General features: G+C 47.7%; 1 protein-coding gene across 5 annotated transcripts; it reads right to left on the reverse strand.

The window, feature by feature from the left end:
• Positions 1-58: 58 nt before the first annotated feature.
• Positions 59-14,623, reverse strand: LOC123021050 (zinc finger protein 665-like). 5 transcript variants are annotated; one of them, XM_044425435.1, is made up of 7 exons: positions 14,446-14,623; positions 10,670-11,298; positions 8,360-8,558; positions 5,598-5,680; positions 4,039-4,165; positions 2,996-3,136; positions 59-1,730 (listed from the first exon to the last, which is right to left on the reverse strand). In XM_044425435.1, the coding sequence occupies exons 2-7, from the start codon at positions 11,114-11,116 to the stop codon at positions 343-345; spliced, it is 2,385 nt and encodes a 794-aa protein (XP_044281370.1). In that variant the 5' UTR covers positions 11,117-11,298; positions 14,446-14,623; the 3' UTR covers positions 59-342. The 5 variants fall into 5 exon arrangements, with proteins under 5 accessions (XP_044281370.1, XP_044281371.1, XP_044281372.1 ...); XM_044425436.1 differs by lacking the exon at positions 14,446-14,623 and having other exon boundaries at positions 10,670-11,553; XM_044425437.1 differs by lacking the exon at positions 14,446-14,623 and having other exon boundaries at positions 5,598-5,726; positions 10,670-10,804.
• Between the last annotated feature and the right edge of the window lie 11,464 nt (positions 14,624-26,087).

Raw genomic sequence — 26,087 nt, forward strand, 5'->3', positions numbered from 1 at the left:
GTCTCCCCCCCCCCAAGTGCACCCACTTCAAATTTTTGTGATTAAAAAAAAAAAAAACTTACAGAACGGATTAACCTTATTTACATTGAACCTTATGAGGAAATTTGCTTTGATATACAAGTGCTTTGAATTACAAGCATGTTTCCAGAACGAATTATGCTCACAATCCAAGGTTTTACTGTATCCGCCCAGTAGCAATTGTGTCAACTGCTCAGCTCATTCCACAAATTAAGCAGGGCTTTGGACCAGCCATACTAGGTCAAAACTTCTCCAAACCATAATTTAGACAACTGTGCCATGCAAACATTAAAGAGTTAGCCATACAGAAGCTCTTTTCGCATTCTAAACTCCTACTCCATTTTTCCTTGTGTGAATTTTTTGATGTTCGATAAGAGAATGTTTCCCAAAGTAACTCTTTCCACAGTCTGAACATTTAAAAGGTTTCTCCCCTGTGTGGATTCTTTGGTGTTCCACAAGGTGTGAACTCCGATTGAAGCTCTTTCCACACTCCAAACATTTAAATGGTTTCTCCCCTGTGTGGATTATTTGATGAGAAGTGAGGTATCTCCCAAAACGAAAAGTCTTTCCACACTCCAAGCACTGAAATGGTTTCCCCCCCGTGTGAATTCTTTGGTGAGCCCTCAGCTGTGAGTTCTGACTAAAGTTTTTCCCACACTCCCGGCAATTAAAAGTTTTTTCTCCTGTGTGGATTTTTTGATGGGAAGTGAAGTATCTCTCAACAGGGAAAGTCTTTCCACACTCAAAGCATTTAAATGGTCTCTCTCCTGTGTGGATTCTTTGATGTGCCATAAGTTGTGAACTCTGAGTGAAACACTTACCACACTCCAAGCAATTAAAAGGTTTCTCCCCTGTGTGAATTCTCTGGTGTGCCATAAGTTGTGAGCTCTGACCAAAGCTTTTTTCACACTCCGAACATTTAAAAGGTTTCTCCCCTGTGTGGATTCTCTGGTGCGCCATGAGATGTGAGCTCCGGCTGAAGCTTTTTCCACACTCCAAGCACTGAAAAGGTTTTTCCCCGGTGTGGATTCTTTGGTGTGTTATAAGCAGGGAGTTCCATCGAAAGCTCTTTCCACACTCCAAACATTTATATGGTTTTTCTGCTGAGTGGATTCTTTGGTGTGACAGAAGGTTTGAGCTCTGAATAAAGCTCTTTCCACACTGCAAACATTTAAATGGTTTCTCCCTTGTAGGGGTTACATGATCAGGAGTGAAATGTGTTGTCCCAAGGAAAGTCTGTTCGCACTTCAAGCATTTAAATGGCTTCTCTCCCATGTGAGCACAGTGATATAAAGTAAGTGACTCAGCCCAACAGAAGCTCTTTCCGCACTTCAAACTAGTGAGTGGTTTCTCCACTGGGTGTATTCTTTGATGAGAAGTGGGATGTTTCTTAATCCTGAAGAACTTTTGACAATCATAGCATTTGAGAGATGTGTCTCCTGGGTGAGTCCTCATAAGAAGATTAAAGTTGGATGGATCACTGACTTGTTTCCCACACACAAGGCACTGAATTCTTGCTTCTCCTTCATGTGTAATTTCTTGGACTGGGATTTCACAGACGACAACATTTCCCAGTGAAGCACAAATTCCATCCTGCTTTTCCTCTTTAGCATCAGCTGATGCGTGCTGCTCTTCAACCTTTCTACATTGGGCTGTTTCTAACAACATCCTGCATGGATCGCCTTCATCTTTCCTGCCCCGCTGATCGTCATCTGGAAAGAAGGAGGACAACAGGTAAGAACCCCCAGAAGAAGTGGGATACGAAGGCAAAGGTCTAACACTATTAGAGACCGATTCTGTTGCCCTTAGATTTCTCCAAGGGGCCAAATAATATTAAGGATGCCGCTCGCTGAGATGGGAGGCTGTGCTCGGATCTCAGAAGGGTGAGTGGGAGACCCAACCTGCTCCCCCAGCCTCTTCCTGCTAGTGCAGAAAGAGCGGTGCTGCCTGCCCTCCAAGGTTGGGCAAACAACCTGGGGATGATGGTGGTTGTGGGAATGGGATGCTCAGGCGAGTGAAGAGTGCAAGAGGCCAAAGAGACATGAGTGTCCTAGTTCCTTCCCCTCTGAAGTTTTTGTCCTGAGCTGGGCTTCCTCCTGGTGCACATTTCAAGCCACAGACCTTCCTTGCAAAAGGTTCTTTCTTGAGCAAAGTGTTTTCCAGAAGTACAAACACCCAGAATGGATCTCTGAGCATGCATGGAGTAGTTTGTTGAGCCCAATCAAGTGTTCACCCTCAGGAACTCTCCTTGTGAGCATGCCTGGGCCCCATCCCTTCAGGAGGGGCGTACTGAAAGCGAGCATGCCTCCTTTTCCTGTGCCAGTCCTCTAATTGGGCCACCTTCCTCTGCTGAGGATGCCTCAGGGGGGCAAGAGCCAAGGCCACCTTGCTTGTGTCTGGGAAACTCCCCTGCTCCAAGTCCCCTCCCTCCAGCTGTACGTCTTGGTTATTCTCAGAGGCCACCCACCCACCTGGGAGTCTGCCCTTGAGATAAGTGTCTCCACTTCTCCAATCTCATTCCCTGGCCTCCTCCCACACCTCTCTGAGTCTGAGTCTGATGGATTCCGAGTCTGAATCTGATGGAGTCTGAGTCTGATGGAGTCTGAGTCTGAGTCTGAGGGATTCTGAGTCTGAGGGAGTCTGAGTCTGAGTCTGATTGATTCTGAGTCAGTCTGAGTCTGATTCTGAGTCTTTCTGGAGCCCATCCAGCAGCTCCAGAGAACGCACCTCTCAATAGTTCCATTGCTAGACAGGTAATAAAGCTTGTGTAATGGCAACTTCAGGGAGGAAGAAAAGCAAGGCAAAGACCATTCTCATGCTGGACTGGAGGCCTGGGCACCTCCGAGTTAACTCTCTCCTGGCTCCAGCGATTTCATCGGGCAACCGCAGAGGGAGAGGCGCGATTACACATTCGCTGGCATGGCTCTGCCAAGAGACCAGCTCTTCCATGAATGCTTGTAGGTAGAAGAACTCTTACCCAGGACCCCCTGCATGATTCTTTTGCAGAATTCCTCTCTTTTCTCAGCTGGGAAGGCATCAGGGTTTCTTTCCACTTCTGGCTCAGATGAGTTTTGCTCTTCCATTTCCAATCCGCGTTCCATGGCAGCTGCAAACAGGGCTGAAAACAAAAGAAGAGCCAGGATGAATGAGTCCAAAGACCCATGAAGGCTAGTATCGTCTTCACAAAGTGGCCAACTAGACGCCCCAATAGGAAACCAACGGGGAGGAGAGGAGCACAGCTGCACCCCACCACTCATGTCCCCCCAAAACTGGCATACAGAATAGTTTTGCCCCGATAACAGAACGGAGTTCAGTATTTCGTTATGCAAGCAGGCATTTTTTGACTGAAAAATGTGGCAGTGGAAAATTTTCCACCACACATCATGGCCTCCCACTTTTATGAAGCTTTTTAAAAATCTGGATGTTTATGTTATCCATCCTAAGATCTGTTATTCTGGCAGGAAGTAAATAAATTAAGAAGCACCTCTCAGCTCAACATTAACTGGGAAGCCTTGACTCATTATTTATATATTTATTTATTATTTATTAAAAGCTTTTATATGCCGTCCTATTATATAAAAATCTCAGGATGGCTTACAATGTTTAAAAGAACAATTAAAACTACAACAATTTCTAATAAATAAATTGAAATAGAATAATATATAAGACAAAACAGTAAATCACAAAACAAAACGAGAGCGACTTAACGTTAAAAGTTGTTGATTTTAAAATACAGTTCAAATAAAAAGGTTTTGAGCTGGCGCCGAAAAGAGTATAAGCTTGGCACCAGGCATACCTCTCTGGAAAGTGCATTCCAAAGTCTGAGTGCCACCGCAGAGAAGGCCCTACCCTGAATTGATAACCTTTTTACCTCTCCTAGAGAGGGTTTCCAGACCAAGGCTTCTCCCGCAGATCTTGAGGGATGTATGAGGGCGTACAAGCAAGGAGACACATTTTATAAATACTTACTAGTTTGTTAACGGATTCTCAAAGATTGTTAACAGATTCTCATTAACTTACCCAGAGAAGCCAGATTCCTGAGGTTTTCGTCCATGACTTCCCCGTGCAGGGCTCTCTGGCCTGCATCCAACACTGCCCATTCCTGGTCAGAGAAATACACCGCCACGTCCTCAAAGGTCACCAGGCCCTGTAAGGAGAAGGAGCAAATGCCTTATCTTTTAAACTTTTAGATAAGAAGGGAGGCACAATGGAGAGCTATAAAATTGAGCCTGGTACGGAGATGATGGAGGGAAAAACTCCCTGGAGAAGACCATCCTGCTAGGGAAAGTTCCAGGTAGAAGGAAAGGAAAGGAGGACCAGCTAGGAGATGGAGTGACTCCCTCAATCCGGTACGGATTGGTGGTTAGGAGCCAGGGAGAGCCAGTGCGGTATAATGGATAAAAGCGCAGGACTAGGGCTCAGGCGATCCGGGTGCTAGTCCCTGCCCGGCCTCGGTGCCAGCTGGGAGACTTTGGGCCCCTCGCAGACGCCCAGCTCAGCCAACCTCACAGGGTTGTTGTTGTGGGGATAAGACTGGGAGCAGGAGGGGGAGAATGAGGCGAGCCACTGTGTGTTCTTGGTAAGACAAGAGGTGGGACATAAATCTAATAAATAAATAAGGGCAGCCGCAGACCCGTGTTTGCAAGAGCTGGGCATGGCCGTCAAGGACGGGACATTTTGGAGCAGCAAAGAGAACCCAGCCAGGGGCTTGGTCGAACCCCCTCCTTGTCTGAACATCTGGCTCAGAGCTGCGGGTGATGCTGACCGTCCCTTCCCGCTGTTAGGAGCTGTGCTGCTTGATTATCAATCAAGAACGTGCTAGCTTTGGAAGTCGATTCAGTTCATCCATAAAGAAACCTGAGCTGACGTAACATTTTCCAGGGATTTCAAAAACCTTCCGGCCCACTGCAACTATAGGCCTGAACCCTGGAGAAATTAATGGAAGCTTGTAAGATTATTATTATTATTATTAGGGCTCAATTTGGATACCAGGACGTACCTCCTGACCATTAGGACCCCGAGGGAGGTGGTTGAAGCCCCATCAATGAGGGTGTTCAAGGGTAGGCTGGACATGCACATGGTGGGCATGTCAGGAGTGGAGCCAGCTAGAGCTGGGGGTCAGACTAGATGGCTCGGGAGACCCCTTCTGACTTGCTCTGTTTTCTATGTTTCTATTATCAAGGGATAGTGGACACAAATGCTGACGACGCCTTTGAAGCCTCCGCTGTGGGAGGAGGTAGGCACGAGTCTCTTGCCCTACTTCTGGGCTCCCCAGCAGCAGCATCTGGTGGGGAAAAGGGTGCCAGCCAAAATGCGCCTTATAAAAGTCGCTTATGAAGGTCGTAAACTGGGACAGGATGCAGGCGATCCAGCAGCCACTCCACTTCATAATCTGAAAGTGTCGTCAAATCAAATGCTTCGGGGGATTTCCTAGAGGGATGCTAAAACTCTGAATATGGCTTCCTGGCATTTCCAGAGAATCCTTTAATTAACGCAAATGGGGGGAAAGAAATCCTTTAGGGCCAGGCCTTCTCCTGCCCCCCTGCCTGCATCCCCGCCCCCCAAGATCCCTTCCCTACCTGATCGGGCTGCACCACAGAGGTCTCTGCTCCAGCGCATGCCGGAGGCCATTGCGAATGGACCCCTGATGTCATTCCATTCCCTGTGAGGGGCACAAAGACGATGGGAGAATCTCCCTTACGCAAAGGCTTTTAAAAGACAAATAAATAGATAAAGGCTTTAAGTTTCAGTTCCTGTTGTGAACAAGAGCCCAAAATATTTCCCCATGCTGGCTCTGGAAGCAGAATTCCAAACGGACTAGCTTAGCTCTTCCACCCAGCCAGAAAATGGTCACTCGGTGCCCCTTTGAGAATTCTGTTGCGACAACGGAACCGAATCGGAGGGAGGGAACGAGACGAAGGGCCTTGAGCTCCCCGGAGAGGCTCGCCTCGTGCCCTCTTGATATGCTTCTCAGCCTTTTTATTTTGCAGGTATCTTAACTGTTAAGCTGTTTTAATTCTATTTTAACAGTGCGGGTTACCTTTTATGAAATCACCAATTCTGTTGTTGGGACGTGTTTTTACTGCTTTACTGTTTTATTGTAACTTGCTCTTTTGTGTTTTTATGCTGTTTTATATGGTGTTCAGCTTGTGAACTACAACAATTCCAGATCCTTCTCACTTGCAGTATTGGTGAGCCAAGTATTCCCCGTCTTGTAACAGTGCGGTTGGTTTCTTTCTTCTAGATCCAGAACCTGGCATTTCTCCCTATCAGATTTCATTCCATTGTTTCCAGAACGCTTTGATAAAGGAAGAGAATTTTCAGCATTCGCACATATACAGCGTTTGTGTGCCTAACGACAGTGACACATGTACAGGTAACCTCCTGGTTGGACTATTGTAACGTGCTCTACGTGGGGCTGCCCTTGAAGACGGTCTGGATACGTCAGATGGTGCAAAACAGAGCTGCCACGATGCTGTCAGGGACCGGTCATTGTTCTCATATAACGCCAGTCCTCCATCAGCTCCATTGGCTTCCCATTGAAGTCCGGGCCCAATTTAAGGTGCTGGTTATTACCTATAAAGCCCTAAATGGCTTGAGATCAGGATACCTAAAGGGACGTCTTTTTCTCTACATGCCCTCCCTCCCCTTAAGATCTGCAGCAGAGGCCCTGCTCCGGGCACCCTCCTTGAAGGAGATTGGGAGACAGACTACCCGGAGGAGGGCCTTCTCTGTGGTGGCGCCCCGGCTATGGGATGCGCTCCCCAGAGAGGTCCGCCTGGCGCCGTCATTATTTGCTTTTTGGCACCTTTTCATTTACCCAATCATTTAATGTTTAATAGATTTTAATTATTTTTATTTCAGTCATGGGTTATTTAGTTTTATTATTGTTGGGGTATTTATAACAAGACGTTGATATTTATATTTGTACTGTTGTATTTATTGATTTTGTCACGAGCCGTCCAGAGACTCAGTGTGATTGGACGGCCTAAAAATACCCCAGATAAATAAATAAATATACAGAGTTCAGCTCTTCCACTGAAGCGATCAAGCTATGAGCCTGGCCATCCAAACATGCCCACTGGAAATGTGCAAGCATTTCTTATTCAGCAGTTCTACGGGACTTGCTCCCTCTTCAGTGCATCTCTAGAAACAGTCTCTCTTACAGCCAAACGCTCTTAGGCAGTTCCTCCTAAGGATCACCCCAAATCCCTCCTGCAAAGTTTCACCCGCTGCTTCTAGTCCTTTCCCCTGGAGCGACAGGAGCCAGTCTCGCGCCCTCTTCTGTGTGTCCGACAGCCCTTCTGCTATCTATGACACCGCTCCTTAAACTTCTCTTCTCCAGACTTCGACTAGAACAGAAGGAAACATTCGATGGCTAACTGAGCTTTATACAGTCTGATGGCTGCAAACCTATTATGTTGTTAGGATGGCCACAGAGTAAATTACAGTGATACCTCGGCTCACGAACGCCTCAGCCCACGACCCAATCGGGTCGCGAGCAAAAATTTCACAAAAATTGCGACTCGAGTTGCGGACACCGCATTGGGTGGCGACTGCGATCACGGCCGTCTCCCCCTCCCCGCTGCGCAGGGAGGTGGCCAGGATCGTGCTGGGGGCGGGGGGGAGATGGCTGAGATCGCACCCATCTTTCCTGCAGGAGCACAGCCGTGATCTTGGCCAACTCCCCCACCAGCAAGATTGCACCTCTCCCCCCGCCGCCAGCATGCCAGGATGATGGGCCTGTGCAGGGATGATGGACGCGACTGCGGTCGTGCTGGGGGGGGCGGGGAGATGGCCGCGATCTTTGTTGCTCTTTGTCACTTTGCTTCACGTTTTTCTGATTAAAAAAAAATAGTTACAGAATGGATTGCTCTTACTTACATTGAATCTTATGGGGACATTTAACTTGGCTCACGACCAATTTGGGTCACGACCAGAGTCCTGGAATGGATTAAGTTCGTGAGCCAAGGTACCACTGCATTTCCAGAGGGATAGCTCTGTTAGTCTGTTGCAGCAAAACGAACCAAGCAAAAAGCCATCTCAAAGAGTGTCGCAGCACCTTAAAACTAACACATGTATTCCAGCAGAAGCACGTGTTCCTGAATGCCTGATGCTGCCTTATCTTGGAAGCTAAGCAGAGTCAGGTCGGGTTGGAATCTGGATGGGAGACTTAAGCCTTGCATGGAGCTGGGGGCTGGACGGGAAGGCCTGCTAGGCCCCTTCCATCTGTTCCTCTCAGGATGTGTTTTCCAGCCCATGGATCTTCCTTAAGTATTCTACCATCTGCCTGAGCACTTCCAGAGAAGGAATACCCCTAAATAGTAGCAGTGATTCTTACCCAGGAAAGTGGCCGCTTGGTCAAACTCCTCCAGGAGCCACCGGAAGAGCGATCCTTGCCTGGTGGCTGGTGGAGCTTTTGCTGTCTTGTCATAGGGGTGCCGGAAGGTCTTCTGACCCTGGGCCGAATCCTGCGTCGAAGAAACTCCCCGTGGCTTCATTCTGGCAGAAGGTGGAGCAGCAGATAAAAGTAGGCTGGGCTGAAAAAAATAATTCGAAACAAACTCCCAGTTTTACAAATGTAGGCTAGAAAGCAGGTCTGCTCAAAAGCAAGGGCTCAATAGCAGTTTCAGATAACATGCCAGAAATCAAGCCTCTTCAGGTCTACTCAGAAGCAGCTGTTGGGAAAATTCAGATAAATCCTGGCAGAGAAACGTTGCTTATATGTGCCTTTGTGTTATAAAATCAAAGCTGCACCCCTTTCTCAGAAGGCACCAGAATTCCAAGCCAGGTCACTGTTTAGTGCTGAGGCTGTCCTAAGAAGATGGCATTCTTAGGAAGACTTAGAAGCTGCTGGAGGCTGATACTATGAGTGAGGAAATACCTGTGTTCTCATCAGCTGCAGAAAAATGGTGTCCCTTTGTTTCTGAATGGACCCACCTAAGCATCTAGTCCCACAGAGGCAAGCGCCTGCACACGGCAGCTGCCAAACCAGATTTCCTGAATGGTTCCTCCATCAGACACATCTGCATGTTTAAACAGGATCCAAACTGCAAAGAGGTCTACTCAATGGATAGGTGAATAAAGCTATCAGTAATGTTTTCCATACTATTGTTACCAGCATTTCTGACTGGTTTAGAGCATTATGTCACGGCTAAAGGCATCAGGATGCTATTGTACTAAGATTATCTGGAAACTTAACCCTCTGCATTGGTGTATGTAACCAGCAGGTTATAAAAGTGTCTGTACATGGGCTGAGATTTTGTAGTTGAGTTTGCCTCTGCCTAGTCATATATTATCATTAGTGACTGCAGGTACTGGGCCACCGATCAATCAAGCAGCAGAGGTTCAAAGGTTTGATCTTTCCCATGGACCCAAGTGTTCATTTCCTCACAGACTGAAAACTGAGATTCTGTCACAGCACGAGGTTCGCAGGTGAGGCTCAGAAGAAAGCAGGACTAATTCACTCCGCATCTCCTGCCCAAGAAAAAGTTTCTTCTCCAATAAGCAGCTGATGGGAGAGAAGAGCTTTATCTTGCGCAGAATTGATCAATGGAGCCTATTCACTGTAAAAGAAAGGATATCTTTTTCCATGCTACTCAAAAGTATCTGCTGATTTCATCTAATTTTGTTGATTATATTCCTGGATCTCCCAACATCTGGTGGTTAGAAGGATTAAAACACCTGAGAGTCCATGTGGTATAGTGGTTAGGACCGCTGGGCTGGGGGATCTGGGTTCGAGTCCCCACTCAGCCATGGAGCTAACCAGGTGTCTTTGGGCGAATCAGACTCTCAGCTCAGCCTACCTCACAGGGTTGTTGTTGTGAGGCTATGATGGAGAGGAGGAGGAGGAGAACTAGCTAAGCTGCCTTGAGTTCCTTGAAAGGGAGAAAGGGCAGGCTATAAGTATAAAGAATAAATAAATGCAAAACCTCAAAAATAAAATAGGCTAATATACAAACAGTTTGCAAAAATATAAACTATTTAAAAATCAGCACTATATCCTTGGACCCAAGTAACATGTTAATTCAAGGCCTGAAAACAGGAGGACACTTTAGCCTGGCAGCAAAAAGTTGACCGTGCTTCTTATCATGGGTTCTGGGGTATCAGGGCATGTCTTTCTGTTGGGAAGAAACTGCTGGACTGGATCAAGAACCCCCACGGCTGTCTAAGGGTGCACAGGATGAAGGTTTCATGTTCATGGGGATCAGGGGCTGCTTTTGCTAACAGTCCCACACTTGAAACAGAAATTGGAACGGGTCCTAAGCGGGGAACAGGTGGGAAGGGTGGGAGCAACGTTCTTGAAATGCCTTTATCAAGGGGACGTCAAAATAAAGGGCAAATAATAGGGACTGAAGAGATTCCTATTCACATTATTATTTTATTATTATTCATATTATTATTATTCATGTTATTATTATTCATGTTATTATTATTCATGTTATTATTATTATACATTCTAGTCCCTGCTCTGCCATAGAGCCAAGTGGGTGCTTGGCCTACCTCACAGGGTGGTTGTTGTTGTGGGGATAATCCTGAGAGCAGGAGGAGGCAAATGATGTTCTTTTTTTTTTTAAGGGCAGGATATAAATCTAACAACTAATTAGACAACCCCTTAAAGCTATCTAGGTGACTTGTTTCTGTTTCTTACCTGCTGCTTTTCCTGCTTCTTCTCCTCTACCTGGCTCAGGAGGAAGCCTTCGGCCAGGGCCACCGCCTGGGAGCTGGTCTCCGGCCCACATCCCCTCACCCAGCTCTGCATCTCCGGGGGAAGGACAGCCAGGAATTGCTCTAAGATCACCAAGTCCAGGATCTGAGTTTTCGTGTGTTGCTCTGGCTTCAGCCACTGAATACAGAGGTGGTGGAGCCGGTTGCGAACTTCTCGGGGCCCCTCGGCATCTCGGTACTGGAAATGTCTGAAGTGCTGGCACTCGGTATCCAAGCGGAGGGCGTCCTCCTCGCCCAGGATCTCCTGGATGGTCCTTTCCCAGAATTCACCCCCACCCTCAGCCAGGAAGGCATCAGGGTCTCTTCCATCCTCCGGACCCACAGAATCTGGCTCTTCCATTTTCGAGCCATGCTCCAAAGCAGCCCCCATCAAAGGTCCCCGTCCTGCTTCTTCCCCTTTCTTTCTTTTCTTCTTAAGACAAAGCGTTCCCAGATCAGCAGGCCGTCTACATTTTGGAAAACCAAGCGCTTCTGCTTGGAAAATATTCACACCCTGAAAGCAGCATGGGATTCCGTAAGTGGGGGATTCCAGCTAGTGCCTAGGTCTTCATCCTGAAAGAAAGCGGGGCAAACATGTTGTAAGCCGCCCCGAGGCTTCGGCGAATGGGGAGGCATAAAAATGTTTTAATAACTAAATAAAATAAATAAACATCACAACCTGGTAGGCACAGTCGCCGCGGTACTTGTGTCTGTCTAAACATGCCAAGAATTAAGTCCTCGGAAAAGTCTCCGAATCTATATTATGAACCAAACAGCTACTTTTCCCCTTATCCCACAATATTTATTTATTTATTTCATACTTTTCTAGGCCATTCCTTACTGAAGTCTCGGGACAGTTTAACAATGCAACAATGTAAAAGAAAACACAGCATCCTAGAAAATTCAACTGACAATAAAAACCCAGTTAAAACAGTCAGGTCTTAAAACATTGGGAAAATAAAAAGGTTTTAGCCCTTCTCCGGGTAGTCACCCTCCTAATCTCCTTCAGGCAGGGCACCCAGAGAAGAGCATCTGACCCAGATTTTAAGGGGCGGGCAGGCACATATGGAAGGAGACGCTCCTTCAGGTAACCAGGTAAAGACAGTGGTACCTTGGCTCACGAACTTAATCTGTTTCAGGATTCTGGTTGTGACCCAAATTGATTGTGAGGCAAGTCAAACTTCCCCATAAGGTTCAGTGTAAATAAGGTTAATCTGTAACTTTTTTTTTTTTTAATCACAAAAATTTGAAGCGGGCACGCTGGAGGGGGAAGGAGATGGGCACGATCGCGGGTGCGCTGGGGAGGAGGCAGGTGCAATCACAGGTGTGCTGGGGGGGGTCAATTTTTTTCCGATTTGGTCATGAACTGAGGCATCCGTGAGCTGAGGTACCACTGTATTACAATTCTTCCTGAAACTGGTGCCTTCCAGACGTGCTCCACATTTCAGCCCGTTATTCCAAGCCATGATAGCCAATGCCTGGGAATCGCTGGTCAACACATCTGGAAATCCACAGGGCAAGAAGTGGTGAATTATAAGGTAAAGATCCAGTGGGGTGTAGTGGTTAAGAGCATGGGACTGGGACTCAGACGATCCGGGTTCTCGTCCCTGCTCAGCCATGCAGCCAACTGGGTGACTTTGGGCCAGTCACAGACTCTCAGCCCAACCTACCTCACAGGGTTGTTGTTGTGGGGATAAGATGGAGGAGGAGAATGATGTAAGCTGCCTTGAGCCCTTTGTAGGAAAAAGGCAGGATAAACATTGAAAAAATAATAAATAAATAAATAAATAAAGGTCGAGGTTTCCCCTTGACGTTAAGTCCAGCCATGCCTGACTCTAGGGGACGATGCTCATCTCCGTTTCCTGGCCGAGGGAGCCAGCGTTTGTCTGCTGAGTTTCCGTGGTCAAGTGGCCGGCATGACTAAACACCGCAGTGCGTGGAGCGCTGTTACCTGCCCACCAAAGTGGTACCTTTTCATCTACCTGCCCTTGCATGCTTTGCAAGGTGGGCAGGAGCCGGACGGAGCAACGGGAACTCACCCCGTTGTGCAGACTCGAACTGGCGACCTTTCGATCAAGCAGCCCAGCAGCTCAGCGGTTTGAACCCCTGCGCCACCCATGGATCCAAATCAGGAGCACCTGCTGTACATGCTGTGCTGGCCTAAAACCTTTATTTGTCAAGAAACCTCAGTTTTTCAGACAGGACATCTCGCAGGGCCTTCATTCAAAGGGTCACCACGAGCCAGAGAAAACCTAACAATAACAGGGAGTCTGGACTATGGGGCAGTCTAGAAATATGACCCATACACAGTGCTTTTTCTGCCATAGAATGCACCGGAACAGAGTTCCGGCACCTTTTTTCGACAGATTTTCCAAGTTTTAAAAATAACTTTTGAAAATTTGATGTTTGCTCAACGTGGATTTGAATCGCCCTGTCGAGCGTAGCAGGTCGGCGGCAAAATCATTAAAACTGTGCATGTGGGCTGCTTGTGTGTCGAATTCAATGCATGCGTACTTCACACTGGTTGTGATGGTGCTGCTCAGCTTGTGATCGGTCGTGTGGTCGCACGACCGTTATGTTTCGTTACACAACTGACATGTGTGGGTGTGTGTACCGTGATTGACTACATGCGAAAGGTAGAGACCAGAGAGCCAGTGTGGTGTAGCGGTGAAGAGCGTGGGACTGGGACTCAGGGGATCCGGGTTCGAGTCCCCGCTCAGCCATGGAGCCAACTGGGTGAGTTTGGGCCAGTCACAGACTCTCAGCCCAATCTACCTCACAGGGTTGTTGTTGTTGTGGGGATAAGATGGAGGAGGAGAATGATGTAAGCTGCCTTGAGCCCTTTGTAGAGAAAAGGCAGGATATAAATCGGAAAATAAATAAATAAATATTTTCATGAGCTCCGGCACCTTTTTTCTTACACAAAAAGCCCTGCCCATACATCCATAAATAACCACTGGCAAAACAACAGATCACAGAACTGGGCGTGTGCGAGAGATCTCCGCAGCTCTTAATTGTGCAATAAATAGTTCAGGCCACGCAGGAGGGGAGCAAGAGGAAGTGGAAAAGAAGCCGTGAAGTCACCGGATGCCGGAGCCCCAGGAAGATCGGGAGGGGAGCAGGGAGAGAGCGGGGGATCAGCAAACGCCCCAGTGTGGTGTAGTGGTTAAGAGCGTGGGACTGGGACTCAGGGGATCCGGGTTCGAGTCCCCGCTCGGCCATGGAGCCAACTGGGAGACTTTGGGCCAGTCACAGCCTCTCAGCCCAACCTACCTCACAGGGTTGTTGTTGTGGGGATAAAATGGAGGAGGAGAATGATGTAAGCTGCCTTGAGCCCTTTGTAGGAAAAAGGCAGGATATAAATGGAAAAATAAAAATAAAATAAATTCATCCCAGGCCCCACAGCTCATGTCGGTTGCAGGTCCGGGCTGGAGCTGCCCAGGGAACGGAGCGGAACAAGAGAAGGGAAGCTGTCGGCTCCCCAGGTGGGAGCAGCAAGCCCAGCTGTTCCCAGCTGTTTTCCTCCTTGAGCAAAGCGGAGGCGGCTCCAGCTTCGGGGGGGGGGGGGGCTCCTTGGGCAAGGCAGCTGTGGCCGCCCGCTCGGCTCCTGCTCATCATTAAAACGCTTTAATAAAATAAAAATAAAATAAAATAAATCATGCCCCCTTGTTTGACGGGCAGAGGGGACGCGATGGGGCGGCAGCTCTGCGCCAGCCTTACCTGAGGGCCCCAGCTAAAGGAATCTGTTGCACGCAGTGCGGGGGGGGGGACACCCCGCTCCCCACATCGGGTCCCGCCTCCTCTTCCTCCCTGCAAGGCCTCCTCTTCCTCCCTGCGAGGCCTCCTCTGCCAGCTCTTCCCGTCTCCAGCACTCACCGGATTCCAGCCAGGCGAGCCAAATGCTGGGTCCCGAGCAAAAGACAAAGGGTTTCTTTTCCAGGAAAGGGAGAGGAGAGGAGGGGGAGGAGAGGAGAGGAGGGGCGGGAAGCATCAGTCACTCCCCCTAACGAGTTTCTTCCTCTTTGCTCTCTAGGAGGCCAGAGAGACTCTCTGGCCTTAACCCTGAGAAGGTTGTCTTCAGCCAAGGATGCTTCTAGGTGAAGCGGCCATCTATCCGTAGCATTTCCAACCTCTTCTGAGTGGAAAATGCAGTGGGGGTGACACAGATCTGTCATTCGACTTCCTTCGCTGGGACTTACAATCTAGAAAAATGACACGACATACAAGGAAAGGCGATTGGGAGGGAGGAGGAAAAAGACAGCACTGTAGTGATGGCTTGAAAGATACCTGTTGTGCGTGGAGCTGGTGGCGCTCAGGTTTGTATGGGATCTGTTATTCTTCTAGGCTGGCCTCAGCCAGCTCTGTAAGAAAATAAAGAAGCGTAAGAGGAACTCAGCTTCATTGGCCCAGGGGCCCATCAGTCCAGCTGTCCATCTGCACTGCATTGCCGATCAACCAAGAAACATTACGCACCAGCTACGACTTCCTTCCTTAACAGATTTTCTGTGCATGCATCCCAATTTAATTTTAATTAATTTAATTTAAATAAAACATTTATATGCTGTCCTTTGCAACAGCCTCAGGACAGCTTACAGAAGATAAAAATGACAATAAAAATAACAGTATAGTAATATAAATATCATTAAAAACATTCTACAATAAAACAAATCAACAACAATATCTCATTTCATAACTAGAGAAAAGAAGGAGGAAAAAGGAAATAAAAGAAAATGAAGATGCAACTATATACAATTAATGATATTATTAAAATTAGTAATATTAATTATTTAAATGATGGGTAAACAAAAAGGCTTTCGATCTGTAATTGCCCTACTCTGCCCAAAAAATTTTGCAGGCATCTGGAGAGAGGCAGGTGCTTCCAGAAGGAAAATTGTCCGCCTGAAAATTTATGCTTGACTGGGGACTGGAACCCAGGTCGTCGGTACGGCACTCTCTCTGCCATGCCATGCTTGTGGGAGGGGGGCTTATTATGGGCTGGCTTCACATTATTCACAGGATTTTAGAAGGGGGGTGCCTTCCATGAGTACCCAGCAGGGACTGGTAGCATTCATCCATTCCAGATTTTATATCTGCTCCAGTTTTTACCTTAAAGTTTTAAAGGAGTTATCCGTGATGCCAAGCCGGTGTGGGCTTCAGTTCAGCTCCATGAAGAGCACCTTTAAAATTCTGAAATCCAGAATAGCCCATAGCTCCGCTAACTGCAGAACCACCGGCCACGTCCCTTCCCCCTGCCCACCTCCTTCCATCTTGTCTCAAGATACAATCTTGTAAGGAACTTTAAAAAAAATGTCCAGAGATGTACTTTTGTTGTGGCTTGGGTTATTTTATTATTGTTTGGGGTCAGCCCATCACTTTATGGATTTAATCCACCCCTCTAAATTGGCTGGTATTTCCATCACCCCTCCCTGCCCTGTATGGGAGAATTTGGAGAGCGAGTATCCCAATGTCGTCTTCTTTTGACCCTAATTTGTACTAATTTTGCTAAATCCTTTAAGTGAGACATCCACAATGTGGAATCCATGTACACCCCCAGTAATACCTCTCTCGATCTACAAGCCACACTTCTGGCTACACAACCAAGGGTGGCGTTTGCCCTCTTGACCACCGCAGCACACTGCTGGCTCATGTTTGGCCTGCAGTCAACCAGCACCCCAAGGTCCCTTTCACAAGTGCTGCTCCCCAGCCACTTGTCCCCTAACCTGTACTTATGACAGCTATTCCTATGCCCCAAGTGCAAGACCTTGCACTTACCCACACTGAACGCCATCCTGTTGTCTCCTGCCCACTTCCATAGTCTGTCCAGATCCTTATGGATCTGGGGTACCTGCTCCTCAGTTGTGGCCACTGCTCCAGTTTTAGTATCATCTGCGAATTTGATCAGCAGATTGTTCACCCCTTCTTCCATGTCATTTATGAACAGATTAAACAGGATCAGACAGAGCCCTGGGGGACCCCGCTTGTCACTGGCTGCCATCCCGACTATTCCCCACTAATGGTTACCCTCTGTTTTCGGTCAGTCAGCCCTGCCCTAATCCACTGGACAGTGCTTTGGTGTATCCCAAAACTCCTCAGTTTCTCCACCAGGATATCATGGGGCACTTTTTCAAAGGCCTTGCTGAAATCCAGAGAAACCACATCCACTGCATCCCCTCCATCTAGCCATCTCGAAACCTTGTCATAGAATTCCATGAGATGGAAAGGCAAAGAAGCAAGAGACAAAGAGCAGGGCTAAAAGCCAGAGGCAGGGAGAAAAAGAGAGGCTACAGCCTGGAAAGAGAGAGAAATCACAGGTTAAAAGGGTGAGTGGGAGAGAAAAGGCAGGGCTGCGGGAGAAATAATGAGGAAAGGGGTTGGGGGAGAGGAATAGTGAGTCAACAGCCGGGAAGGATGAGGAAATAGAAAGCATTTCTTCCTGGCAGTGACTTGTGAACTGGGCAATGTTTGCTGCAACTTTATCTTTAGCACGGTAGTTACTTCCCCTTGTGACACCCACTTGGAATTATGACAGAAGCACAGTATGCATATAGAAATACAATGTTTGGGAAACACGGGCCAGCTGCACTTGCATAAACACACAACAGCAATTCTTGCTTTCAGAATCTCTCAGCCATCAGGAAAGATTACCCTGAGAGATCAGATACCCATAATTCTCCTCCAGCACTTTGTCCTGAAGGGTCTCCTGGTCTCGTTTCTCATGAATCCAGCCAGATGAGCAGTGGCAAATGCTTTCATGTCCAGTAGTACCCAATATTTCTCTATTGATTTAGAATATTTTTATCCCGTTCCTCAGCCAAATGGCTCTCTGACATAGTTCACAATGCATTATAACTGCAAACACCCTCAATCCCAACCAAAATCAACATCTCTCAGCCTGTTCACCTCAACTCTGAATATTGAAGAACTGTTTTTGAATATGTTGGGAAAATTAAGCGAAATCCTGGCAGAAAAGGGGTGCGTATGTGTCTTTGTGTTATAAAATGCCAGCACCCCTTTTTTGCAGGAAGCATGCAAAAAGGGAATCCTAAGTCAGGTTACTGTTTGGCATTTGCTGTTATTTTAAGAAGTGGGATCTGATGGCTTCCCCAGGAAGCTGCCAGGGCTGCTGTTCTGCCGATTGGCAAGAGCGGATAAGGCTGCCCGGTATTGCAATCACCCTTATTTGCATGCCAAGACTCACAATAGTCCCACGATCAATTGTTACTCAAATGCCATTGTATTGATCCCCCTCTGCAGACATCTCACCTTCTTCTGACTGTGTTCACCTTGTTTTCTCATCAGCTGCCCGGCTGCTGGGCCCATGTGACTCAGGATCTATAAAACACTCTGCATATGTTCTAGAAGCTTGTAGTTGGCGGTGGGAGCCACTACTGCATGCTGTTGTGAGAAGCTGCGGGGGTCTTGGGTGATCTTTCAGTAAAACTGCTGAGGTTCAAGGCGAGAGAGGTCTTTCTTGACTGAACCTGGTTTTCTTTGTTGCCGCTGCCATTGCGGCTTTCCCCACAAATAACATAGTTTTTCTTAAAATAAGATCTCAGATGTTGAGTGGGAAGAACATCCTGTACCAGGGTCCACCTCAAAGCTTGGAAATGTGCCAGCGTAGAAGCAAGGCGATCAAACCGGTCAGTCCTAGAGGAGATCAACCCTGACTGCTCCTTAGAAGGCCAGATCCTGAAGATGAAACTCAAAATACTTTGGCCACCTAATGAGAAGGAAGGAAGGACTCCCTGCAGAAGAGCCTAATGCTGGGAACAATAGATGGCAAAAGAAGAAGGGGGAGGCAGAGGATGAGGTGGCTGGAAGGAGTCACTGAAGCAATTGGTGTGAGCTTGGGTGGACTCCGGGGGATGGTGGAGGACAGGAAGACCTGGAGGAATGTTGTCCATGGGGTCACGATGGGTCGGACTCGACTTCGTGACTAACAACAACAAGAAGCAAGCGAAGTTTAGATGCTGGGGCTGAGGGACAGGCTTCTGCTGGAAAGATGTATGTACTAAGCATCCAAGAACACATGTAGGGCAGAAGTCATTCTGTCTGTGTGGGAAACTTCCCTTCCATCCAAGGATCCATGAGGAGAGGTGCTCTATCAAGGTTGGACAAACCACACGGTGATGCCGGTGGTGGTGCAAATGGGAAGCTCAGCTGAGTGCAAAGGGCGAGAGGCCAGAGAGACAAGAAGCGCCCAGCTCCCTCCCCTCCGCCTCCGAAGTTTTCGTCGCGAGCCGGGCTTCCTCCTGTCGCACATTTAGAGCCACGGTCAACGCCAGCCATGCCACCCACCGTCTGGAGAAGAGGGATTGCGTCACACAGGTGGGCCTTGGCTGCCTCGGGCGTCCCCACGGCAGGGCCTCCTCCCCGGCCTTCTGCAGGTGCTTTGGGAGAGTGCTGCTTGCAAGGCGGGACGCGGCCCACCTCCTGGCCCTGGTGGGTGCAGTGCGGCCGTACCAGTTCCTTGCAGGACACGCCAAGGAGCTGATCCGAGTCCACGCTGCGGGAGGTGCGCTTCCCGATGTGCACGCCTTCTCCTGCTCTGCTTCCACCATCTTGTCCATGGGCTTCTCCAGGAAAACCAGCCAGGGCAGTTGATGGACCAAGTTGCTGGGTTCGGACGACGACCTGCAGGCTACCGGCCGGGACAACTTCTTTTATATTGTTAATTTTACATTGTTACTTTTGTATTTTATTGTATTTTATTTTATGCTGTGAGCCGCCCCGAGGCTTCGGCAAGGGGCGGCATAGAAATGTTTTAATTAATTAATTAATTAATTAATACTAGTCTATACCCAGTCAGCTGGGTTTAGACTACACGCAACCCACGGCTGATCACATTCAGCGAACAGGATAACCCATCACTGGTTGAGGACAGGTTACCTGCGGGTTGTTCCTGCCAGCCTACAACTCCCAGGATCACCTCTGTTGCTTGGGAGATGCTGGGCATTGTAGTCCACTAGATCTAGAGGGCACTGGATAGAGGAAGGCAGCAAACCAACCTCTTTTCTCCTGAGCATTTGGAAGTTTAGCTTGTGCGGCTGTGATATGTATTTTGTATTCATTGCTTTTGTGCTGTTTTGTGCTTTATCCTTTTAGCTTTCTGTAACTTGTCCACAGAATGTCTATGATTGGGTAGATTAAAAACATAATAAATATTATTAAGTTTTATACAACCAACGGCCAAAGCTCTCTAGATGAATAAATTCCCCAGGCTTGGAGTCCTAGATGCCACATCATCCCTGTTCATGAGTGATGCTTGACCTGGGGATTGATGGGAATTGTAGTTCAAAATCACCTGGGGGCCCAGCAGCTGGTGACCACCAGAAACTAGGAAGGAGAAAAAAGAGCAGTCGACAATCAGGTCCTATTTTCTGCAGACTGATAAAGGGTAAAAGGGTAAATTATTTTATATTGTTAATTTTGTTGTATATTTGAACGTATTATATTTTAATTTTATGTCGTGAGCCTCCCTGAGGCTTCGGCGAATGGGGCAGCATAGAAATGTTTTAAATAAATAAATAAATAAATAAAACAAATTTTGAAAAAGAGGTAGAAATGGTGGTCATGCTGACACGGGGTGTATCTGCCAGTAACTTTCGAACAGAGTCCTTGTGTTGGAAAGCATCATTGAAATCACTTTAACATTTCCTTATTATCAGCACTTTCCAACTCTAAGTAGTAGTACTCTAAGATCTTACGTGTCCCCCAAATATCAGATTTATTTATTTCCTCCTTCCAGAGTTCTCCTTTCCCTTTCACTCTCACAACAGCCCTGTGAGGTCGGTGAGCCTGCGAGCCCACGACAGGCCCGTGAAGTCCAGGAGCGAAGCTCCCTGGTCAAAAGGGGGTTAGGCCCTGGAACGCCATGGTCTCAGTTCACAGCCTGTAATGCCCAGAACTCCCAAACCTCCCCTCCCTTTGCTCCTCTCGGCTTCCACTGGCCACCTCGGTCTCCTTCCCAACAGACCAGGCCAGCCAAAGGTCTATGACATGGGGCAGAGCAGGAGGAGCAGCCGGGCGTTGGTCTGCCTCCAACCAGCCACTCCTCTCTGTTTGGTGCTCTGGGTTCCCAGCTCCACTTCACCCTTTCCCACTTTCCGTGAGCCAGCAGTCATGCCTGGCACCGTCCCCCAGCGACCTTCTTCCCCTTGGGGTACACCTGCCATACCAGACCTTATCTGCCGTAAAGCTAAGCAACCTCAACTCTGGGTCAAGGCATGGCTGTCGCTCGACTGGAGAAGGCGCGCTTGGCCCCTTTTTTTGGCCAGCGAAATTCACATGCACAGAAAACCAAGACTTTGGATTAAAAAGCGCAACAGCACACCCATTTTTATCTGTATGTATTTCATCGCACTTTTTTATCATTCACTGTTACGTAAAAACGTCAACAAAACCAAACTGGAAAGAGGAAAGAGGAAGAAATATGGTTACGCACATGTGGATATATTAATTTCAATGCATGCAGACAAAAATACGTATGTGCGGGAATCTGTATGGAGAGATGCATGTGGAAATACGGCTCACCTTACACAACCCAGTCCAACCAAATCCACAACAGCCCTGCCAAGTACATTAGGCTGCAGTATACTCCATACACTTCTTGTAACGAGAAGCAATTACATCTTGCTTCTGAGCGCTGGAAGCTGCTGCACCTCTCCCACCTCCACAGCGGCAATAATCCAATAATGACACGCTTGGACAGGGAAAAAAAGTGTGCTTACAGTTCTCCCAACTCCCCCTTTTTTCTGCTCATTCGACAATAAATAGCTGTTGCCTTTTCCCTCCCCTTCCCACAGTCGTCTTGATGGTTTGGAGCCGGGGGTCAGACTAGCTGGCCTGTGGAGACCCTTTCTGACTTGCTCTGTTTCTCTGTTTTTCTCTCCTGCGCTTTGCTTCTGTTCGGGTTCGAAAGGGTCCCCCACCACCTGGCTGTCTGCACAGGTGTCTTTCGGGGCAAAATCCTAATGGCACTTGGGGTATCTCCTTCTGTCCAGGCGGACTTTGTTTCTGGTGGTCCGGGGAAGGCAACATTTTGTTCTGTGTTGTAACCCCCCTCATGATCAGGCATGATCATACACGTAGCCAGGGCACAGCTCATCACGAGTTAGAGGCATGATCAGAGTGTTCTTGTTCTCATGAGGACAAGAACACGAACACGGATGTGCACGCTATGCTAAGCTGACAACAAAGCAGGCTTCGCTCCAGCATTACCAGTATCACCACAGACGTTATGCCCTTGTACCCATGCTTGCTTGCTTTTGCATGATAAATGGGCAAAATGTGCTCTCCCCTATTGTTTTTCTGTTGTTCCCCTATTGTTTCTCTGTTGTTCCCCTATTGTTCGCTGTCATTCAAGCATAAGTGTAAAAGAGTATAAAAATCAAATGTCTCCCCTCTGCCTGCCACCACACTCTCACGAGTGCATGGTCCCTGCCGGCAGGTAAAAATAAATCTCTCTCGATAATTCCAACCAGTCTCTGGTCTCGTCCGTAAAATCTCGCCATACAACATTCTGGAGAACAAGGAGGAGTAAAGATACATCGTCATAATTTTCTCTACTCATACCAACGTTCAGACCACTCACTGGTTTGGCCAGCCAAATGTGCCATCGCCATGAAGGTTTAGACCGAAAAAAGCCCTCCAAGGAAGTGCCCTCCTGGAGCAATGCTGGAAATTGCTGGGCATTTTTCTGTCCGGGTATGAAAGGACTGTGGTCTGAGCTCTGTGGGCTATTTAAGGCTCAATCCTACACAAATTAAGACAGACAAAGTCTTAGATTGCAGCGTTCCTCAGCTTTCTGTAGGAATTTTTGCTGCCTGAACCTGTGTAGGGTTGCATCTTAAACCATGCAGCCATAGGTTTACTCAGGACACTCAGCTGTGGATCCCTCGCTCCACCCGCAGTTGTCCTGGCAGTCTGCTTTTTAACTCTGCAGTCTTACACCCATTAAGACAGAAAAAGGGTCAAAGAGCACACAACTCGCCAGGGAAGGTTAGGAGTTGTAGGATTTTTCTGTTTAAACATGGGTAACGCTCTGCCCCAAACCATTCTTCCCATACACCAGAGGAGACCCAATTTGGAAAAGCAGCCATGGTCAGGTCCCTAGAATGATCTAGGGCAGTGGTGGGGAACCCATGGAACTCGCAGAGCCCTCTCTGTCGGCACGCGGGCAAGGTCGCCCCAGCATCGCCCCGGCGTCTGAGCATTGGATAGCAGCGCACAGAGGGGCCATGCGCCTGCTCAAAAAGTAGTAGTGGTGCCAGGCGAGGATGCCACGGGCCACGACTCATTAGCCGCGACTCGCCCGAGCTTTTGCATGGCCGGTCAGTGCGCTGCCAAGGGTGTGTGTGTGTGTGTGTTTGCTTGGACTGGCCGTGAGTTGTTTTCTCTAAACGAAAACCTCAGTATTCAGGTTTTATTGCAGTGTTGGCACTTTGCGAAAAATAAGTGGGTTCTGGGGTGCAGTTCGGGCACTTGGTCTCTAAAAGGTTCACCATCGCTGCTCTAGGGTAAGACACTGGTGCAAATCTAGGGGGAGGAGAAGAAACACTGCTGCTTGGGGCACCAATGGATACACAGTTCAGGTACGGGGTGAAGCTGGAAAGACAATTGTGCCCGTCCAAACAAGAGCTGCGTCTTCATGAGTATTTCTAAGCAGGATTGTCCAGAGCTGGACACTTTGGAGGGAATCCCTTCACAGAGTTGCCATGAATCAGAGATGATTTGATGGCCTATCACAATGACATCCAAACTGAAGGCTCAAGGTGGAAGGCCAACCCCGTCCCTCATCCCAAATTGCTTTCTTGCTTCAGGCCACAAGGTGAACGGCAATGGAGCAACTCTACCTCAAGTGCTTTTATGGGGATGTACATCTTACTATGTTCCATCCAGGATAAAGTCAGTGTTCTCTCCCCTCCCATTTATTTATGTTTCATATTTATATTCCATCTTTTTTCCTTCCAAAAAACCTCAAGGTGCTTTACATAATTCTCCTCCTCCTCCTCCTCCTCCTCTCCATCTTATCCTCGAAACAACAACCCTGCAAGGTAGGTTGGGCTGAAAGTCTGTGACTGTCTTACTCTTGCCCTCCTTAAGGAAGTTTCTGCAGTAAAAAAAAGACCCAGGGAAAGTGCTGAGGGTTACAAATGGATGATGTCAGCTGCAAACACCACGACATGGCCGTTGCACATTAGAAATCCCTTCTAGAAGCAACAGAGCGTTCTAGCTGCTTCCCCTTTCCTAGTCCTCTGGATTTCCCAGCTATCCAGAAATACCCACAATGGCAAACTTCAGACCCACAGAGTTCCCTAATCTGGCCCACAAGGAATTCCAGGTCACTCCTGATCTCCTTCTCGTCTCAGCTAAGAGGGAAATGAAATGGGTTTTTCACTAAGCTGAGCACATGTTGAACCTCAGCTGCAGCTAGACTTTTCCCTCAAATTTCTCAGGCACATAGCTCAGTGCACGCTTTGCCCGTCTGAAATCCTCTCTCATGGAAAAAGGTTTTTAGGAGATGTTGGGTGATGTAAGGTTCTCTGATGTTTTATAAGGGTTGATTCATCACAGAAACTCTTCCGACACTCTGAGCATTTAAATAGTTTTGCCTTTGTGTGAATGCTTTGATGGGAAGTAAGTTTATCACACCGACGGAAGGCTTTTCCACACTCCAAACACTTAAATGGTTTTTCCCCTGTGTGTATTCTCTGATGTGATGTAAGCGTACTGCTCCGACTGAAGGTGTTGCCACACTCCAGACATTTAAATGGCTTCTCTGCTTTGTGAGTTTTTTGGTGGGCATTAAGGTATGTGCTCTGACTAAAGGTCCTTCCACATTCCAGGCACTTAAATGGTTTCTCTCCTGTGTGGATTCTCAGATGTTTTATAAGGGCTGATTCATCGCAGAAGCTTTTCTGACACTCTGAGCATTTAAACGGTTTCAACTCCACGTGACTGCTCTGGTGGGAAGTGAGGTTCACCCTCTGACTGAAGGCCTTTCCACACTGGAGGCACTCAAATGGTTTCTCCCCTGTGTGAATCCTTCGATGTGCAGTAAGTTTATCCCGCCGACGGAAAGCCTTTCCACATTCCAGACATTTAAATGGTTTCTCCCCTGTGTGAATCCGCCGATGTGCAGTAAGTTTATCACACCGACGGAAAGCCTTTCCACAGTCCAGGCATTTAAATGGCTTCTCACCTGTATGTATTCTTTGATGTGAAGTGAGAGTACTGCTCCAGCAATAGCTGTTTCCACAGTCCAGACATTTAAATGGCTTTTCGCCTGTGTGTATTCTTTGATGTGAAGTGAGAGTACTGCTCCAGCAATAGCTGTTTCCACAATCCAGGCATTTAAATGGCTTCTCGCCTGTGTGTATCCTTTGGTGTGAAGTAAGTGTACTACTTCTACAATAGCTGTTTCCACACTCCAGGCATTTAAATGGTTTCTCCGCTTTATGAATTTTTTGGTGGGAGGCAAGATATGTACTCTGATTGAAAGTCTTTCCACACTCAAGGCATTTAAATGGCTTCTCCCCTGTGTGGATTTTCAGATGCTTTCGAAGCGTTGACTTATCGTAAAAGTTCTTGCCGCACTCTGGGCATCTCACGGTTTTCTCTCCTGTGCGTATTTTCAAATGAGCATTTAGACTTCTCTGCTGTTTCCGCTCTGTATGACTAGCTCTTTCTAGGCATTTTCTGTATCTGTCTTCTGCCTTAATCCCTGGGACATCACTGTCCACTGCAGAGAAAGAAATGGAGTTTCAAATCAGAGAAACAAAACTGTCTTGCCATGGCAGAAGCGGAAAGCTGCATATGAGACCTGTGACCCCATCCAGCCCTCCAACTCCCTTGAAAAGAACCCCGTACTTTGCTGTACTGGAGCAGGAGAATGAAGAGTGTTGAATCACACCCGACTCACAAAACATAACGAACAATTTTAGCATAGTTATGCCTGCATTTATTAGGTTTATGTCGTGCCTTTTTCCATAAGGCAGACTCTGCCCAGACTCTCCATTCTGTCCTCACAACAACCCCGTGAGGTAGGACAGGCTGAGAGTCCCAGCCGAACAGTCAAACTGCTTGGGATCTCCTGAATCCCACTCCAATACTCTAATTGCTACACCGTGCTGTAAAACGAACTGTTTTTCTCAACCCTTGGAAAAAGCAAAGCTCACCCAAATAAGCCACATTTGCGAAATTCTCCTCCATGACTTCCCTGTGCAGAGCCTTCTGCCTCGGATCCAGCAGGGCCCACTCCTCCTCGGAGAAATGCACAGCCACCTCTTCGAAAAGCAACAAACCCTGAAACAGGAAGAGGAAGAACAAGAAAATAATAGGTCTCTAGTTCCAGTATTATG

This window comes from Varanus komodoensis, unplaced genomic scaffold (genome assembly GCF_004798865.1).
Source record: "Varanus komodoensis strain SLA01 unplaced genomic scaffold, ASM479886v1 scaffold154, whole genome shotgun sequence".
Classification (NCBI taxonomy): Eukaryota; Metazoa; Chordata; class Lepidosauria; order Squamata; family Varanidae; genus Varanus; species Varanus komodoensis.

Excerpts from the sequence above, each read along its gene's own strand:
- LOC123021050 (XM_044425435.1), bottom strand. The coding sequence starts at position 11,116 with ATGGGGGCTGCTTTGGAGCATGGCTCGAAAATGGAAGAGCCAGATTCT. Across the intron at positions 4,166-5,597 it reads CTGTGGTGCAGCCCGATCAG|GGCCTGGTGACCTTTGAGGA; the intron begins GTAGGGAAGGGA and ends TTCTCCTTACAG. Across the intron at positions 1,731-2,995 it reads AATCATGCAGGGGGTCCTGG|ATGACGATCAGCGGGGCAGG; the intron begins GTAAGAGTTCTT and ends CCTTCTTTCCAG.